This window comes from Diadema antillarum, unplaced genomic scaffold, assembly GCF_040938485.1.
Source record: "Diadema antillarum isolate AM-2024a unplaced genomic scaffold, OU_Dant_1.0 seq00000786_RagTag, whole genome shotgun sequence".
Taxonomy (NCBI): Eukaryota; Metazoa; Echinodermata; class Echinoidea; order Diadematoida; family Diadematidae; genus Diadema; species Diadema antillarum.
In genome coordinates, this window is record NW_027271674.1 from 705,747 (window position 1) to 724,003 (window position 18,257).

An 18,257-nucleotide genomic window follows, 5' to 3' on the forward strand; every position below is an offset into this window, starting at 1 on the left:
TTGTGCAGTATATCGACTTAATTTGCAACTGCATTGTGACCTTTTACTCTGGAAATGTGTGACAAAAATCGCAGTGTAGAAATAGAATGTTTATATGCTATTATTATACGTTGTTTCATGCAAAACACAAAGTCTGTAATGTCGTCAGACAGAAATAGTACGTAACGAGTTAATTGTGAAAGGTATGGAATGCACGTCGTCGTAACACACCTTAATGAGTGCACCCGTTATGGGTATGGGGATACTCGGGTACTCACTTGTTGTTGTACATTCGTGATTACTGATGAATAGGTGGGGAGTGTAGCCGCAACTATACGCTCACCAACGCCAACCCGACCGTAGTCGTGAGTTCAACCAACTACCCTGCCAATTACCTCAACAACGAAGACTGCATTTGGTTTGTCAGCGCCGAGGCCGGCCACCACATCTACGTCCAGGTCATCACTTACAACACCGAGCTCCTGTACGACTACCTTGCTATCGGGAACCTACTCAACGTCAACGACCTCGGCTCGGCAATCATTCAAACCTCGGGCAACTTGGAACAGACGGGAACGGAGAGGCCCCCACCGTTCCTCTCTACTGGTGAAGTGGTCTGGGCCTTCTTCCACTCGGATGGCTCCAAGACTGAGTCCGGCTTCGCCGTCAACTTCACCATACAAGCCAATGCTGGTATCTATATCATAGCATGCACCCTTTGAAGCACTATCTTTGGCAAACATGTTCAAATTTGCAATAGAATTGTTCATATAATAAATATTATCATTATCTCTAGGCTTGCATAACATTACAACCTATTGAAATACTCCCATCATTTCACCCATTTCGAACTTACAAATCGATAGTTTGACTGATATATGTGCATGAAAAATATGTTCACTTGTATATGAGCGTCAGTATGCGTGTGGGTGTTTGTGTGTGTGTGTGTGTGTGTGTGTGTGTGTGTGTGTGAGAGAGGGGGGGGGGAGGGAGAGAAAGAAAGTTGCGTTCAAGATTTGGAAAAACGTCAATTTCTGTTCATGGCTGAGAAATTTCGCGTTTCTGTATTGTTTCAGGAAGAGAAGACACCCTAAATCATTGTTTGAAAATAATGAAAATAAACACTTAGATCACCATCTGTAATACCATACACTTAAAATGTGATATTAAGAAACTGATCTGTCAAATCTCCAGTTCCTGCTGTTTGCCATATATTGTATCATCATCACGCATCTTTTTAATCGCTGACGTGTATTTAATATATTACCTGTGTGCACGTCATGTAGTATTTTTTTTTCTCGCCTTGTTTTTGTTCCGCACCAGACCTGGTGGACGAATGTCAGGCGGGACTAGACAGCCCTTGCCTGAACGGCGGAACATGCATCAACTCTATCGGGCGATATGTTTGCCAGTGTGATCGATTCTTTACGGGCACAAACTGTGAAATTTCTGTTGGTGAGTGGTCAGACGAGTTTTTATAATAATTAAAGGTCATCATAACGTCCAAGCCTCGCTTGTAATACGTACTGATGGATTTGGATGTCAGTGTGGATGAAAGTCCTACCTTCGGATCATATCACAGTCATACTGTCTGCTTCTAAACGTTCAGCTGAAGACCAGTCTGTGCATGCAGCAAGGTCCTAAACAAGGTCTCAAACAAAACACCAATAGTGGTGACTATTTCATACAACAGGGAGGGGGCACAGGAAACAAACAAACAAACAACAACAACAACAAAATAAATACACTCGTTCGGGAACAATAGTGCCTGAAAATACATGGGGGAGGGATGACCCCCATAACAACAACAGCAACAACACAACAACAACAACAACAACAAATAAAAAATATGTAGAGGGACACATCACCATATCCCCCTACCCCCTCCCCCTTTACTCATCTCCAATCTCTCGTTCGCAAGTCATCGTTTTGGCTAGAATATATGAGATGTTGTGGCTTGTTATTAAAATAAAACCATGGACTATCAAAATTGAAGTCCCCGGTTCGAATTCCCTTTGAGTAGCAGCTGTCCAAATAGGCAAGGCACTTTGCGTACTAGCAAGTACTCATTGATTCCTCTTTTTTAAGATTCTTTTTAACTATCAACAGCCTCTCAGTATTGTTCTCTCATGGGTCACCCCCAATGTACTCGACAGTCATTTCTCTGTGTTTGCTGTGTGGTTAATAATTTGTCTACTTCTTACCTCTTACCTCTTTTCCCCACACTTCAGAGAGGAACTTCTGCTTTGACAACCCGTGTCCAGAAGGCACCCATTGTGAGAGTGGCGATGGTTCTTTCATATGTCTGTGCCCTGCCGGAGTCATTGATGACAATTGCGTTATAGAAGGTATTATTTGTGCATCATTTGTATATTATATTTTGCCATTTTTTCTTTGTGCTTTACTTTCAGTCATAATATCGTAGTGCACTTGCACTGTGTCCCACTTGTCTTACAAGGTACTGCAAGTCTACTTGTAAACCTTGTGGGGTATTTTTGGGGAAGATTGAGCACGAACTTGAATACGAACTTGAATTTATATCTTAACATCTCTTCAATCCTATATCTTTCGGGATTGTTACAGTTAGAGGTGAGGGTTATCGTGTCACACATTTGATTTATATCTGCATGCTTAAGCGATGAAGAAGAATTCATAAATAGGTAACTATGAATCGATTCATTCTATTACAACAGTTGTTGCTGAGCGAACTCCGTGCGAATCGAACCCGTGTGCTAATGGTGGGACCTGTGCGGACATCTCAGATGGTAGCTACGATTGCACCTGCACACCTGAATGGACAGGCACAAACTGTAATATTGGTAGGTGACCAATGCGGATATCGCATGAACAACAACAATAACAACAACAACAACTATAACACTGCTGCTGCTGCTGCTGCTACTGCTACTACTACTACTACTACTGCTGCTGCTACTACTACTACTACTACTGCTGCTGCTACTACTACTACTACTACTACTACTACTACTACTACTACTACTACTATTACTACTACTATTACTGCCTCTGGCGGGAGAACATCTAACGATGATATTCCTATTCTAATCACGACGATTACAATGATGATTCTATTTGCTGACTGAAAAGTTAGAATGACCAATTCGATTGATGAAATTAAGAATAGTGATACAAATGTATATCATAATCAATAAGCGAGGCGTGACACATGCCACCGGGTCATATGACGTTGCATTGCATGAAAGCTGCTTTGTCACCTATCGCAGCAGAGCTTGTGTTAGTGTACCGCAGGTGAGGATGATCGTCACTTGCCTGTCCGCTCGCCTTCCCGTGGTCTGCATTTCATATCATTTGGAAGACATTGCTCTCGAGTCAGTGCATTCCCAAGTATTTGGACAATACGATGACTTGATTATGTCCTTTTGTCTATCAAAGCTCCAACCACTTCATATGACATTTTTTTTTCACTTGTCACTGAACACCTCCCTCAGACGTGGACGAATGCGCTGATTCTCCCTGCCGTAACGGTGGCACCTGCCTCAACCTGGTCGGCACCTATGAATGCCGCTGCTGCGAGACCCTCTTCACGGGACCCCAGTGCGAGATTAGTGAGTATGCCCAGCCTCATAGTGTTGCCACAATAGAAGTTTATTAGGAACAGAAAACCTACCTCTCTTCCCGTTTACGTTCAATCATCATATCCACACTAAGATGTGTCTTCTTTCTAATTAGTAGACGTGCCCAAATGTATTAGATGTCCACGCATATTTCAAAGTGTGTTTTTTTTTTTATTACTCGTTTCAAGACCTAGAACCAGATCTAGATCTAAGCCTAACTGTTTGTCCTCCTCTCAGATAGGCTAAGGTTACATTTATTTTGGTATTGACCAGGCCTATACTGTGTGTTGTATAAAACAAATATCCAATATTTTATCATTCGTGCCAAGGTTCGAATATTACATTCCGTGCAAGTTTAACCGTTCTATTCAACTCGCTTCGCGTCGTTGAAAACTTGTGCGCTCATGTAACATTCGGAACCATCGCACTCATAAACATTGAAAGTTGTATTACATGTACGTATTTGCATCGCTACTCCTTCTTTCTTCAGGTCTTGCCGCTTCTATCTGTGACACCCAGCCATGTCAAAATGGCGGCCGTTGCCTGCCCCCTCAGAGTGAGAGTAATCTCCAGTACATTTGTCAATGCCCGCGAGGATACACAGGGGCCGATTGTGAGATAGGTGAGTTATAGAAGTCCCACGGGAGACTCTTCCCTCTCATAGAATTACTCCTGCCTGGTGTGACTGTGTAGTAATATGTCTGCTACTAAGACGCAATGAATTCGAGAAATTCTGAGAAAGTTACAAATGTTTTGGATGTTAAAACATCACCCAGTGCGGCATCCCTGCAGTAATGTCTACTATATACACAGACGAGATTGTGACGTCATATGATTCGTAAGCGTCTGCCTTGTTTAACAATCATGTAGTCTTGAAGAAGTATAGGTAAAAGAAGTACATAATACAAAAGTTTTGTACTGTATACTTCGTGTTCAATTTCTATTGGTTTGATGTCTCCTCAACTTAAAACATGTTAACCTGTACATCAAAAGGAAAAACCTCGCTTGATAGAAGAGCATGCGCAAGATAGGTCCATGTACTTCTACTTCAGAGTAATGATATAAATATATAATACGGCCAATGTTCCTGCTATGTATATCACTGCTGTGTATCATGCGATGCTCTATGCTGCAGATGTAAACGAGTGTGCCAGCAATCCGTGTCTGAACGGCTACCAGTGCGAGGACCTGGTGGACTCATATCGCTGTAACTGTCCGACGGAAATGGGACCCACATGTCGGGGAGGTAAGTCTTGTCTCTTAATGATGAAAACAATGAAGTGACACTATACTATATTGTTATTCTTTACATTTTCTTCCCCTTTATCATTATTGTGATTATTATGATTATTATTATGATTATGATTGTTATCATCATTATTATTATTGTCATTATCATTATCATTATTATTATGATGATGATGATGGTGATGATGGTGATGATGATGATGATTATTATTATTATCATCATCATTATTATCATTATCATCATCATCATTGCTTTCATTAATGTCATTATTATTATTACAAATTCGCTGTCATCGTCACAAGAAATAACCCCTCTTTTATCATAAACACTTCCTGATTCCTATTCTGGTGACATCGGTCCTTTACTCATCGCTAACAGCCAACTGTCCAAAGGATTACGTACAATGTGTATTGATGTTTATTTACTACCTTCTATTGTTATCATGCAGTGATCTGCCTCTCTCTACCGTGCATGAACGGAGCGACATGCCGTGAAGTCCCCGGGGATTTCTCCTGTTCGTGCCCCTCTGGATGGACGGGCAAGACGTGTAACACCCGTAAGTGCAAGATTTTTCTTTTTTTATTTGTTTTCAATTTGTCAAACAATGTCGCCATCCGGTAGTTATCAAACAAAGAAGAGGTGAGATTACAAAAAGTAACTATAGTAAACCGTAATCAATTTTGCAACCACACAAAATGGTATAACGACATATTACTTTAAAAAAAAATAAAAGAATCCTACAGTTCATTTCACAATCTGGTAAAATAGGGTTCACCAATAAATCGAAAACATTTTGCGCATTCCTGCTATATAATATAGTTGTATCTATGAATTAATGGGGAAGCAGAGGCGATGCTCATAGCAATTATTAGATGTTGACTTTCTGAGATGGATTTTGTACTGTACAGTATGTCCAAAAAATACAATCCACTCTTCGCATTGATAACACCCAATATGATTAAACTGTCTAAATGCTACTTCAGGGTCTTAAAATATGACATCTTAGCTCTGTTTTGCAGAAAACCCCATTCAATTTGGTTAAGCGGTCACAGAGAAATGTGGATTGTTGTAAAGCATGTCATGAGTCTGATTCTTCCAAGTTTAGCATTTGGATGTTCTCGGAAGTGCATATTAATGTACTATGTAGACAGAACGTGGAGGGAAGGGATTCCTGACATGCTCTACAAAATTCCTCATATCTCTTTGACCACTGAAGCAAATCGAATGGGATTTTCTGTAAGATGTGGGCAATGAGTTATAGTTTCATACCCTGAATTTGTATTTGGATTGATTCACTATCTTTAAATTTATCGTTGCGGAGGGTACCATTGTAATTTTTGGGGGGGACATAATGGTATATTGTGACTGGACGTTCCTCTTTGGTCATTTCTCAGTTAGGTTTGTGTCGTGACTTTTTTTTTTCATATCCCCGGAGTAGAGTCAGATTACAGCCTTCTACCACGTGGTTCATTTGCTCCCAGAATTTCAGGTTGCGGTGAAAAGTGCGTAAAACTTTTTGTTGCCTATCTGGGTTTAGCATTTTTGAAAGAATAAACAATGTGTAAATAATGTTTCTTTTCTTTTTCTTCGTCAAATTTTAGTCGAAAACACCGTTTGCACTGAAAATGATATCGACTTGTGCCAAAATGGCGCCACCTGTATCAGACAGAATGGAGACACCGTGTGCGTCTGTGCAGCCGGCTATACGGGGCCGTACTGCGAAACGGGTGAGCTGGAGTACCTACTGGTCAACAATCCTTTTCTGTGATTCACTTAAAGTTTCACCTTGGGAGGGATCATTAGGTGCTTTTTAATACATTTATTTACAACGTGGCCTATGACAGTGTATGTCTTGCCACGGCTTCGTGTGACATCATCAGACTTTTTTTCTCTCTCTCTCTCTGAAGCAAAAATATTTTGCAAAGGAAAATATACGTTTCCTTTTTTCACAATACAAGATTGACGGGAAGCAGTAGAAGAAAATTGTAGTAGAAAAATATTGAGTTCTGACGCTTTGAGTATGTAATCTATCTATCATTGTAGTCTCTCAGTCCTTGTCAATTTTGGTAATAACAAACTGGTTTGTTCTTATTTCAGTTTTGTTGATATAAACTATCACAACGTTCATCCTTATTCAAGTGCTGAACGCCGCGAACCAAGTTAATCGTGATATCATGCAAGGTTGTAATCAACATTTTGATTGTAACATGTCGTTTTGATTCTTCAATTGACACAGTCATTGTCGTGGACGCCTGTAACAGCACGCAGTGTCTGAATGGCGGCCAATGTGGAGCGGACGGAAACTGCGTGTGCCTCGAGGGATATACAGGCCAATACTGTCAAGAAAGTGAGAGCCCGAAATAAATACAGACACAAGCACACATGCAAATCAAGAAATGTAGCTATATTAGACATGCATGTATTCATAGTCCATATTGTCAGAAGGGTTTATTTTCTCAGAAATACTTTTGACTATCCTATTTAAACTGGAAGGCATTTCGCTTTTCAAATCGAGTATCATTCGGTCAGTAATCGGTCACCAAACGAGTTCATGGAGACATTCTTGTTCCTAGTATAGTGTTTTCTCTCTTTGCTATGATTCTAAGCAATAAAATACTAAAAATGAAGCTGCTTGGTGTAAATGTCTCCAGCACGGGGGAAAACCAGTCATTCTTTAATTTCTTGTTTGCCGTAAATCTGGTATATGCCTCTTCGTGGTCAGATATGGATGGTTCCCGTTATTTTGTCCTCACCTGTAACGTGCGAACTATTCAGAGCATTTCTCTCCAGCCCCCACCTCCCGATTTTCTTCTTGGTCAGTGCATTTATCTTTGGACAGGATTTGTTGGGGTTTTTTAGAATGTCCGTTGTCTCATGTGTATACATAGGACCATGGTAAAGTTGGTGTAATCATAATGACGGGAACTTGTGGTTGAGCTCATTCACACTAAAGAGTGCTAAAGAACGCTATCCACTTTGTTGACATTATTATATGCGTTCTCTATCTTTCCATCCACGAATGTGGTCACACATACAGACATAGATGAGTGCGCGAGTAATCCATGTGCCAACGGCGCCATTTGTTACGATCGGATCAACGACGTGGAGTGTGAGTGCCTGGAGGGAACCACAGGGCTGCTCTGCAATCAAGGTAATTACACAATCATGCTCACCTACTATCTCAAATCTTCTTCTTTTTTCTGTGCTTGTAGTGCATCCATCGTCCTAGTTTACTTTGTTTCCAGATTTACATGCTTCATATACTCCAGCAGGATTGGCTTATTAGGTTTCAGGTCCAGTTCTCATAGTGATTTTTCTCATCAACAGATAAAAATCACATTTCAAATGCTTGTTCTTACAGATGAAATCGAAACTTCGATTGATGTACCGCTCTATATTTCCCTTCTATTCGTCCTTCAGCCTCTTTCGTATTTCACACAAGGTGGTGCAGACAAACCAGGGGCGTCACCAGCTTTTTTTCAAGGGGGGTGCGTTTTGACCCTAATGTAGCGAGATTTTTTTTTGGATAGACATTTGGAATATAGGAAGCTCTCAATCCCTAGACTTTTACTGTTGTTGAGGGAAACCAAGCGGGGAAAGGGCACCGGCGTAGCTAGGATTTCATCTTTTACAGTAAAAAAAAACCTACCATTTGGAGCTATATTTTTTCGCTTTGGAAATAAAGGGGGGAGGGCGCACCGGGCGCAGCTGCCGGCAATTACTGGCAGCAACATCAGGAGACAGGCATAACAATTAAATGCGAGCGAGCGGAGCGAGCGAGCTTGAATATTTTGACATTTTACAGTAAAAAAAAAAACCCTGCCGTTTGTTGGTATATTTTTTCGCTTTGGAAATAAAGGGAGGGGGCGCACCGGGCGGAACTGCTGGCAATTACTGGCAGCAACATCAGGTGAATTGCATAACGATTAAATGCGAGCGAGCTTGAAAATTTTACATTTTACAGTCCAAAAGCTGCCATTCTTAGCCATATTTTTTCGATTTGGAAATCAAGGGAGGGGGGCGCACCGGGCGGAACTGCTGGCAATTACTAGCAGCAACATCAGGTGAATTGCATAACGATTAAATGCGAGCGAGCGAAGAGAGCGAGCTTGAAAATGTTACATTTTACAGTCCAAAAACTGCCGTTCTTAGCCATATTTTTTCGCTTTGGAAATTAAGGGGGGAGCGCATGCCACCGAGCGCAACTGCTGGCAATTACTGGCACTGGCAGCAACATCAGGTGAATTGAATAACGATTCAATGCGAGCGAGCGAAGAGAGCGAGCTTGAAAATTTTGACATTTTACAGTAGAAAAACTGCCGTTTGTAGCTATATTTTTTCGCTTTGGAAATTAAGGGGGGGGGGGGCGCACCGGGCGCAACTGCAGACAATTACTGGCAGTAACATCAGGGGAATTGCATAAAGATTAAATGCGAGCGAGCGAAGAGAGCGAGTTTGAAAATTTTACATTTTACAGTCCAAAAACTGCCGTTCTTAGCCATATTTTTTCGCTTTGGAAATTAAGGGAGGGGGCGCACCGGGCGGAACTGCTGGCAATTACTGGCAGCAACATCAGGTGAATTGCATAACGATAAAATGCGAGCGAGCTTGAAAATTTTACATTTTACAGTCCAAAAACTGCCATTCTTAGCCATATTTTTTCGCTTTGGAAATTAAGGGAGGGGGCGCACCGGGCGGAACTGCTGGCAATTACTGGCAGCAACATCAGGTGAATTGCATAACGATAAAATGCGAGCGAGCTTGAAAATTTTACATTTTACAGTCCAAAAACTGCCATTCTTAGCCTTATTTTTTCGCTTTGGAAATTAAGAGGGGGGGGGGGGGAGCGCATGCCACCGGGCGCAACTGCTGGCAATTACTGGCAGCAACATCAGGTGAATTGCATAACGATTCAATGCGAGCGAGCGAAGAGAGCGAGCTTAAAATTTTTGACATTTTACAGTAGAAAAACTGCCGTTTGTAGCTATATTTCTTCGCTTTGGAAATTAAGGGGGGCCGCACCGGGCGCAACTGCAGACAATTACTGGCAGTAACATCAGGGGAATTGCATAAAGATTAAATGCGAGCGAGCGAAGAGAGCGAGCTTGAAAATTTTACATTTTACAGTCCAAAAACTGCAATTCTTAGCCATATTTTTTCGCTTTGGAAATTAAGGGAGGGGGCGCACCGGGCGCAACTGCTGGCAATTACTGGCAGCAACATCAGGTGAATTGCATAACGATTAAATGCGAGCGAGCTTGAAAATTTTACATTTTACAGTTTTGGAAATTAAGGGGCGGGGGGGGGGGGGTGGAGCGCATGCCACCAGGCGCAACTGCTGGCAATTACTGGCAGCAACATCAGGTGAATTGCATAACAATTCAATGCGAGCGAGCGAAGAGAGCGAGCTAGAAAATTTTGACATTTTACAGTAGAAAAACTGCCGTTTGTAGCTATATTTTTTCGCTTTGGAAATTAAGGGGGGCGCACCGGGCGCAACTGGACGATTACTGGCAGTAACATCAAGGGAATTGCATAAAGATTAAATGCGAGCGAGCTTGAAAATTTTGACATTTTACAGTCCCAAAACTGCCGTTTGATGCTATATCTTTTTTTGCTTTGGAAATTGAGGGGGCGCACCGGGCGCAACTGCTGGCAATTACTGGCAGCAATATTAGGAGAATGTAAATGCGAGCGAGCGGAGCGAGCGAGCTTGAAAATTGTGACATTTTACAGTCCCAAAACTGCCGTTTGTAGCTACATATATTTTTTTGCAGTAAGGGGGGGGGGGCACCGGGTGGAACTGTCGGCAATTACTGGCAGCAACTTCAGAAGAATGGCATTACGACTAAATGCCAGCGAGCGAGCTTGAAAATTTTGACATTACAGTCCAAAAACTGCCGTTTGTAGCTATACTTTTTCGCTTTGGAAATTAAGAGGGGGCGGAGACGCCCGGTGAGCTCCTCCCCCTGGATCCGCCACTGGTAGTCAAGGGTGTCGGTTTATGTTCATGACTGGGGGGGGGGGGGGGGGGGGGTATGACCAGCGAGGTGGCGTCGAAGTGACCAAGCATGGGAAGGATGTCCAAAATCCAATATAGTCAACACTGTATAGAATACACTTGCACTAGTAGATAATTATGTATAAAATCAGTGCTGCCAGAACCAGGGGTGCGAATTGCTTTTGCCCACGATTTTTTCTTTTTTTTTTTTGTTTTTGTCCCCGATGCAAAATGTCAAAAAAATAAATAAATAGATAAAAAATAATAATCATTTAGTGTCCGGCGTTGAGGTCGCTCGCAGACTGAAGGTTTTTTTTTTGTTTTTTTTTTGTTTTGTTTTTTTTTTTTTAGGGTCTGAAGGGGGGTGCGTTCGCACCCAACGCACCCCCCCTGGTGACGCCCATGCAAACAGAATGTATAGATTATATATTTGATTTCCCCACTTTCCCATTCTCAGAACCAAGGAAAGGCCACCAGAAACCATTCACATAAATAAACAAATGTTGCATTATATTTTGTTGAATAACAAATAAGTAGAGTGCTTTTTAAGGTATTTAGCAAGTTTGGCATTTTTGATATCTTTTTTTTTTCGCTTCGGAATCCCTCACTGCCGTTGTATTCTCACTGACTGTTACGCACATGCACTCCCCTCTTTCACCACGCCTAGTTATGGTGACAGCGGCACCACGAACATCGCAGGGAACGCTGGAGACGGATTGGATCGTCATCTTCGCCGTGCTCGGTGTTCTCGCCTTCATTCTCTTCATCCTCCTCATCATCGGCGCCGTGTACTTCTCAAACAGAGATAAATCATAGTGTCGGGACCGCGCTTATACGGAATAACGAACTGAAATAAATACTAGTAAACCTTCATGTACAACTAAACATGCACAGCCTATAATAACTGGAACTTCCCATACACATTCTACAAAAGCTTAAATCTACGTACGTGCATAGTGGAAAATGGAAAAAAAAAATCCATTGTAATCTACTTATCAGTTCATCGGCATGTTAAATAACACTTCGAGGGCTATCCGATTTTGTGTTGAGTGAAGTCATATAGCAATCTACAAATGAATATCAAAGTCGTAATCACGCGTAACATGAACTATTTCCTCACACGCTTAATGCAACACAAACATATGAATAGATTATCACATACTTAATACAAAACAACACAGGACAGATGAATCCACATAACATATTATACTCAACTCCTGAGTAGGCCCTACGTTGTATTTGCAAACTATATGTATCTGTTTATGTCGTATTCGTTCAGCTACGGCACAACTACCAAAGGCACTTTTCTATGAAATATCAGTCTTTTCATGTGTACTGTAAGCAAAGGTGCCACTTTTGTATCAGATACTTTGCAGTAAGGATTTGATTTTCTTGGGTGCTTTTTCCAATATAAACATTCTTGCTTATGTATGTGTGTGCATTTTGCCTTGACTCCGGAAAGTGTAAGCATTAGAGTATGTTTAATATAAACCATGTTTTCATTGGTTAGGCTTAAAGTTTAACAATGGACTTTATCAGAGCTATGCATGCCGCAGTATTTCAATGAAACTATGCCAATAACGGGATATCTATTTTTTTCATGGTATGCCAAACACACTTTTTGACAGTACATAACTTTGTATACGTAGTATATATGGCTATAGTATTAGTTCTATAAGCTAATCACTTTCTTGGATATGACATAACGTGTTTCTATCAAAAGCATGCTACAACCACCAATGTTTTATTTTGCTACCCAGCTTCCATCTATTTCTTTCTTTCGGCTTATACACAAATATCTTTCTTATAAATATCAGGCTTAGTTGAAAAAAAAAGAATACTAGTACTTCTTGATTTTGTTTTTCTTTAACAGAAATTATCAAATACTTCGTGACATCGTTGGACCTACAAGGAAAAATGGGGGAAAATAGAACGATATTTTCTTTTCTGAGGGTGATTGTGGGCTTTGGAAACCAAAAATATTCTGCGAATATGCAAAGATTTGATGTGACCTTACAATACTGACATATGACGATGTATCGAAAATAAAACCATGGATTTCTTTTTTTTTTTCTAAAGTAAGTATTATTTCTGTTGTTGCTGTTGTTTTGTTGAAGCTGAAGATGAAGTTGAAGCTATTATATATATATACGTGTTTACATGGCGTAATACATAATGAAAGGCACATGCATGAATACAGGATAAAATGCACCAGAAAATAGGATGAATGCTAATCAAGTCTGATACCTGCCTAAACCTGAAACTGCAGAATACTGACTACCAGGCTTTCGGAAGGGCGTCAGAAGAGTGTACATGTCTGTTTTAAAATCCACTTAATAGTAGTCACGTCAAATACACGATTTAAATGTTAGTGTATGACATTGTAGAATATAAATTTACAATAAATACCATGTCTTTCATGAAGTAGCCATTATTCATCATTACTCAGGATTACGCTGGTATGATTTATTTCTTTTTTTTTTTCTTGGCGCTCGGGAATATAAACCAATACATACTTGATGAAATCGACATTCGTAGCTATAAACTTGTGATTGTTGCGAGTTTTGCATTCTGAGTAATCAGCGGTTGATTTCACAAGATGTATTTTCTGTCTTTCAAAATTTGATTTCATTTGAAGTTTATACAGCTCATGCTGATATGTTTTATTCTATTGTTTCTTGGAATTGACATTAATGCGTATTTACTCAATATTGAATAAGTTGTCGGTATTACTGATCTGAAATCTAAGGTTTAATATGTTAAACATAGTGGCAACAGGTTAACAGGGTACTTTCGCGAACAACCGTATCACATCGGACTTTCTCCTGGCTTTGAACTTTGCTATTTTATGTCAAATAATCTGTTGCTATGGCAACAGACAGATAAGTACGCATAAATGTTAGTAATATGCAGTACTAAGCATTTACCTACTTTGTAAACTATCGCATTTCATTGCTTTGAATTTTTCCTCTGAAGATATCTTGAAAATGAATATCATGCAAAAAGGTGTCATGGTGAACGTGAATGTTAAGATGTAAAGGGCACTCGCTATTCGATTGAATACTAATCAAGCAAAGCTCGCTTTAGAATGTAAATGCTACATGCATGTGTTCTGAATAGTGCTGTTTACATATCAGGTAATGGTCTTGGGAAGTGTTACGGAGGTCCTGCGACGCTGGGCACTTTCCACGGTTACCTCACCAGGACCAATACTGAAGTTTGTCGTTAATTGATATTTTGATAATGTTATGGAGGATATAGCCTGAATTGCGTATCTTTCGTTCAGACGTTTCTTTGTTCAATAAGTAAGAAAAAGAGATTACCATAATTTGCCGAAGACATTTAACTTTTTTTTTGTTTAAAGAAATAATCCCTTTAACATCATAACATCTACGATCATGGATACAAGCAGGCTAATTATAAGTCTGTGCAATGTGCTCATTGATGTTGTTGTTGTTGTTGTTGTTTCTTCATATTTGTAATCAAACTGTTTGTCCCCATTCAAGAAGAGTAAACAATTACATTGTTTGAAAGAGAATTCTGAGTCAATTCAGTTCCTCCGCCACATCTCCTTTGTTTTCTACATTTATTGGGTTGTCCATCAGATCATCGATCACCATTAGCCCACTCTGTGTCAATGAGTCAAATTGAGTCAAAATGAGTCAAAATGAGTCAACACAAACCTATGGACAGGTAGGCCTAATTAATGTGGCACACAGGGGGGTTAACAGTAAGAAATCTCGAGAACGGCTCTATGTGACTAGACGTCATTTGATTGGTGGTGTCACGCGTGTGTTTGCTTTCTGATTATCATGGGCATCAAAGTTGGACGCAATTTAAAGTATAGATTTTGCACCGATAACACATTGCGACGTGCACATTTGCTGTTGTATAACCGTTTAGGCCCGCTCTGCAGCCATCAGGAAGGCATGAATAATAATTTATTACAATGATGATCACGTTTGCCTTAAAACCAACGGTGCCATCTTATATGTATGGCATTTGTTAAAGAGAGTTTAACTGAAAGTATTGTATGAAGACCAATCGCGTCAACGATTCGTGTGGAATAAACAATATACCATGCTCCGTTATGATCGAAAGTAAATTTTATTACAGTGAGAGACTTCACAATGTAATTTGTTTTAGACCGTTTTCAGGTCAACCATTTGCCCTATAACGAGATATCAGAGTAAATACTTTGTAGACAACAATACCCCCCCCCCCCAGTCTTTTTTTCTTTTTCTTTTTCTTTTTTGAAAAATATGTGTCTCGGGCATAAAACGAAAGAGTTGTGTTTGTTTTTCCAACTCTCAATCAGCATGCAAGGTATAATCGGCATGACTAATGTTTACATTCTATTGAGAAACTGAATGTACAATCCTGTATGAATCTAACATCCCTTGCCTACCCCTGGCAAGCATCTTGTCTAAACATGAAGAAATATACCCGTGGAAAGCGCAGTGGGTTCAGCTAATCCTCTTATATATATATATATAATAGTTTTTAAGAAATGGGCTTCTAAAGAATGAATTAAAGGTCTCCTGCGTTCCAGTTCTGCTAAGGTGAATTGGTCTCCAAATCACAAATTCTGAAACTGTTTGTGTTTGTTTGTTTGCTGTTCGTTTGTTTCATTTTTCCATCTGAGAAGATGGCTGGATAGCCCATATTCAGCTACACTAGCTGGTCTTCCACGGCGCCCAATTGGATGTGAAATGCGTAAGACATGGATTTGAAATCATTTTCCTTTTTTCTGCTCCCATGGCGTCTGCCCGTGGAAAAAAAAAATCCTGCCTTTCATCGTCCTTATGATATCCAGCTGAAATAAACTTCACAATCGCTAATGTATTGTACCATACATTTACCACTGCACTAAATCAAAATAGAAAGAAAGGCAATTAGAAAAAAAGTGTCACAGAATAATTGAACACACACACACACACACACACACACACACACACACATTTAATTGAGACGTACAATGTAGCCATGATATCCACGCTGTCTAATAGCGTTAAAGTCTTAATACCAAACAATTACGAGATATTTCGTGTGCGTATGAAGACTTATGTTTTAATTCAGTCTTCTTTTATGATATTTTTTTTTTCTGTCAGTTACAATTTGGACAAAATCTCTCCTATTGGTGATTCATTCTTTCAAAGAATCTTAGCAGAATAGTGAATTTTTATTTCTTTGTTATCATTAAGAAAAGTTAGGATTCCAGTGGCTTCTGATTCCTACGGTCCGATTCCTATTAGCTGTTTACACATTTTTAAGTTTCTTGACATTCGACGCACATACAAATTCTGAAAGTCATCAGATTTCGAAAATCAGGGTTGGTTTTTGTAATGCAGGTGGCCTTTGTTAGATAAAGGTTGCTTTTTTATTTTCCCCACGACATTTCTTTGTCTTTATTGTCATTCTGCTCGATTTGAGGCTTCTTTGTTTCGTTGTCCAAACGGAGCTGCATTGTTTGCTTATCATTGTGCTCAACAATGAGCAGGAAATAGCGGTTGTTTGTGCTTTTGTCTGTACGCATTTTTTTTTATCACGATCTCGTCACTGTGCACCCCATTCATAGCACTCGCGCAATGGACCACCAAACAAGACCACACCTTTTCACGCATAGTATCAATCATGCGTGACTCCTCGTTACATATGTAATTTCACATGGGTATTTCTACACTACTTTATCCAACAATTTTCCATAAGCTTTCACCAGGAGTGTAAAGCTTGCCAGCGACACCTTAGAGGAGGTAATGGAACTTACCGTTATAGTCAGTAGAATTGTTAATTGAATTGATGGCCAGTAAAGCCCAGAGTTACTTCTTTGCGTAGAAGCAGCTGAAGTACTGTTTTGTGTACTATGTAAAACAGCACCTTCGCTTGTAATTTGATTTAATTTTTATTTTTCACCAATTTCAGCAATCTTTATTTATCTTTCGAGAAACATCGTTAACAATTTTTAAGTGTGTCAATGCCTTTGTATGATATGTATTGTACTATACTGAAGGTTTAGCTGAACGAACCACAAAAATTTATATATATATATATATATTATAAATATATACATATATATGTATATATAAATGTGTGTGTGTATGTGTGTGTGTGTTTAGAGAGAGAGAGAGAGAAATGGAGACAGAGACAGACAGACGGACAGATAGATGCGAGAAAGTGTGTATGTATACATTGTTACGGTCAAGTTCACACAAATGAATGCAAGGCGGTCACAGTGAATTGAAATGAACAAATCTTCCGGATCTTTATTAAGAAACTGCTTAACAATCGGTGTCCGACCGGAATAACAAAATTCTTGTTTAAAACATTACAGCGAAATTAACCATAACAATTGAATGTTAGATCGGATCGTTTCAACAAAAGATAACTCAAAGACAGATTATGTGATACCTGGCCAGGGTTTTACCCTAACAGAACCAACGTCGGGGCCCAACTCATCTGCGACGTGACGGGGAGGCGACGCAAGACGCTATCACGTCGAGATCGCGTCGATGCACAGGGACGTCGTCGAACCAGCGGGCGACGCTATCTCGGCACAGCTTGCCGCTCCGCGACTACGCCGGGTAAAAGGGCGTTGGCTGCCAGGTGCGCGTTGCCACTCACACAGTCTCGACGCCCTGGATCGACCTCGGCGTGGCTCCCACTAGTAGCCGTGTAGCAATCACAGGAATCACAGGTGGGCGTTGGCTCCAGACCGCCTGGTGGTTCGCCTGGCCAAGTCAACGAAAACCTATCGACGCCGTCGTCGTCGAAGGGAAACGGGCAAGAAGCAGGTTGACATCTCCTGGATTACCCTGCTGTTTAGCACTTTAACTCAGTCCGCAGAATACTTGTCTCAGGGAAAGCAATTTCTCCCAAGACCATGGACGGGAGGTTGAGAAAGTTATAACGGTCCTCTCTAACCGGAGTCCGATTGTCGACTGACGCGAGCACTGGATTTTTAACATGAGCAATATTACATACATGGAAAATTCCGTCAGGCACTCCCAGCTTAATATATTCATAACATTAAACTCAACCTGGGCGAAGTGCGTAAGGCTGCGGTTCGAAACGAATGACTCGAAAGGAGATTACGTAACTGGTGGTGTTTACAAACATTCGCGATCGTGCACGTGTGATCGCATACACATGATCATAAAACATAAAGACCACATTGTTAAGGGATTACATGGGCAATTTCGTAACAACATACACATGTGAACAGAATAGCTTTTTAGAAGTGTAAAGGCATATGTAATGCAAAAAGTAGGTCCTACGAATGTAACAGCCGAACTGTGGTTCCAGCCCGATAAGTAGTACTTCTTGTTTTCTCGGACCTATCTAATGTATATACATGTCATTTAAACCCATACTGTCCTTTGAGTGCCGATTGGCCAGATAATCCAATAGCTAGGCCTTATCAATATAGATGTAT

At 40.4% G+C, this 18,257-nt stretch overlaps 1 protein-coding gene across 1 annotated transcript in view; it reads left to right on the forward strand.

Annotated features, from left to right (window-relative positions):
- The window catches only part of LOC139739181 (uncharacterized), a 52,704-nt gene extending 41,063 nt beyond the window's left edge, over nucleotides 1-11,641 (forward strand). The window contains exons 39-50 of the mRNA XM_071649796.1: nucleotides 292-672; nucleotides 1,303-1,434; nucleotides 2,211-2,327; nucleotides 2,673-2,798; nucleotides 3,450-3,566; nucleotides 4,066-4,197; nucleotides 4,711-4,821; nucleotides 5,273-5,380; nucleotides 6,426-6,551; nucleotides 7,061-7,171; nucleotides 7,862-7,975; nucleotides 11,493-11,641. Of these exons, the coding sequence (XP_071505897.1) occupies nucleotides 292-672; nucleotides 1,303-1,434; nucleotides 2,211-2,327; nucleotides 2,673-2,798; nucleotides 3,450-3,566; nucleotides 4,066-4,197; nucleotides 4,711-4,821; nucleotides 5,273-5,380; nucleotides 6,426-6,551; nucleotides 7,061-7,171; nucleotides 7,862-7,975; nucleotides 11,493-11,641 (1,724 nt within the window). The remainder of the gene's footprint in view (nucleotides 1-291; nucleotides 673-1,302; nucleotides 1,435-2,210; nucleotides 2,328-2,672; nucleotides 2,799-3,449; nucleotides 3,567-4,065; nucleotides 4,198-4,710; nucleotides 4,822-5,272; nucleotides 5,381-6,425; nucleotides 6,552-7,060; nucleotides 7,172-7,861; nucleotides 7,976-11,492) is intronic.
- The last annotated feature ends 6,616 nt before the right edge of the window (nucleotides 11,642-18,257 follow it).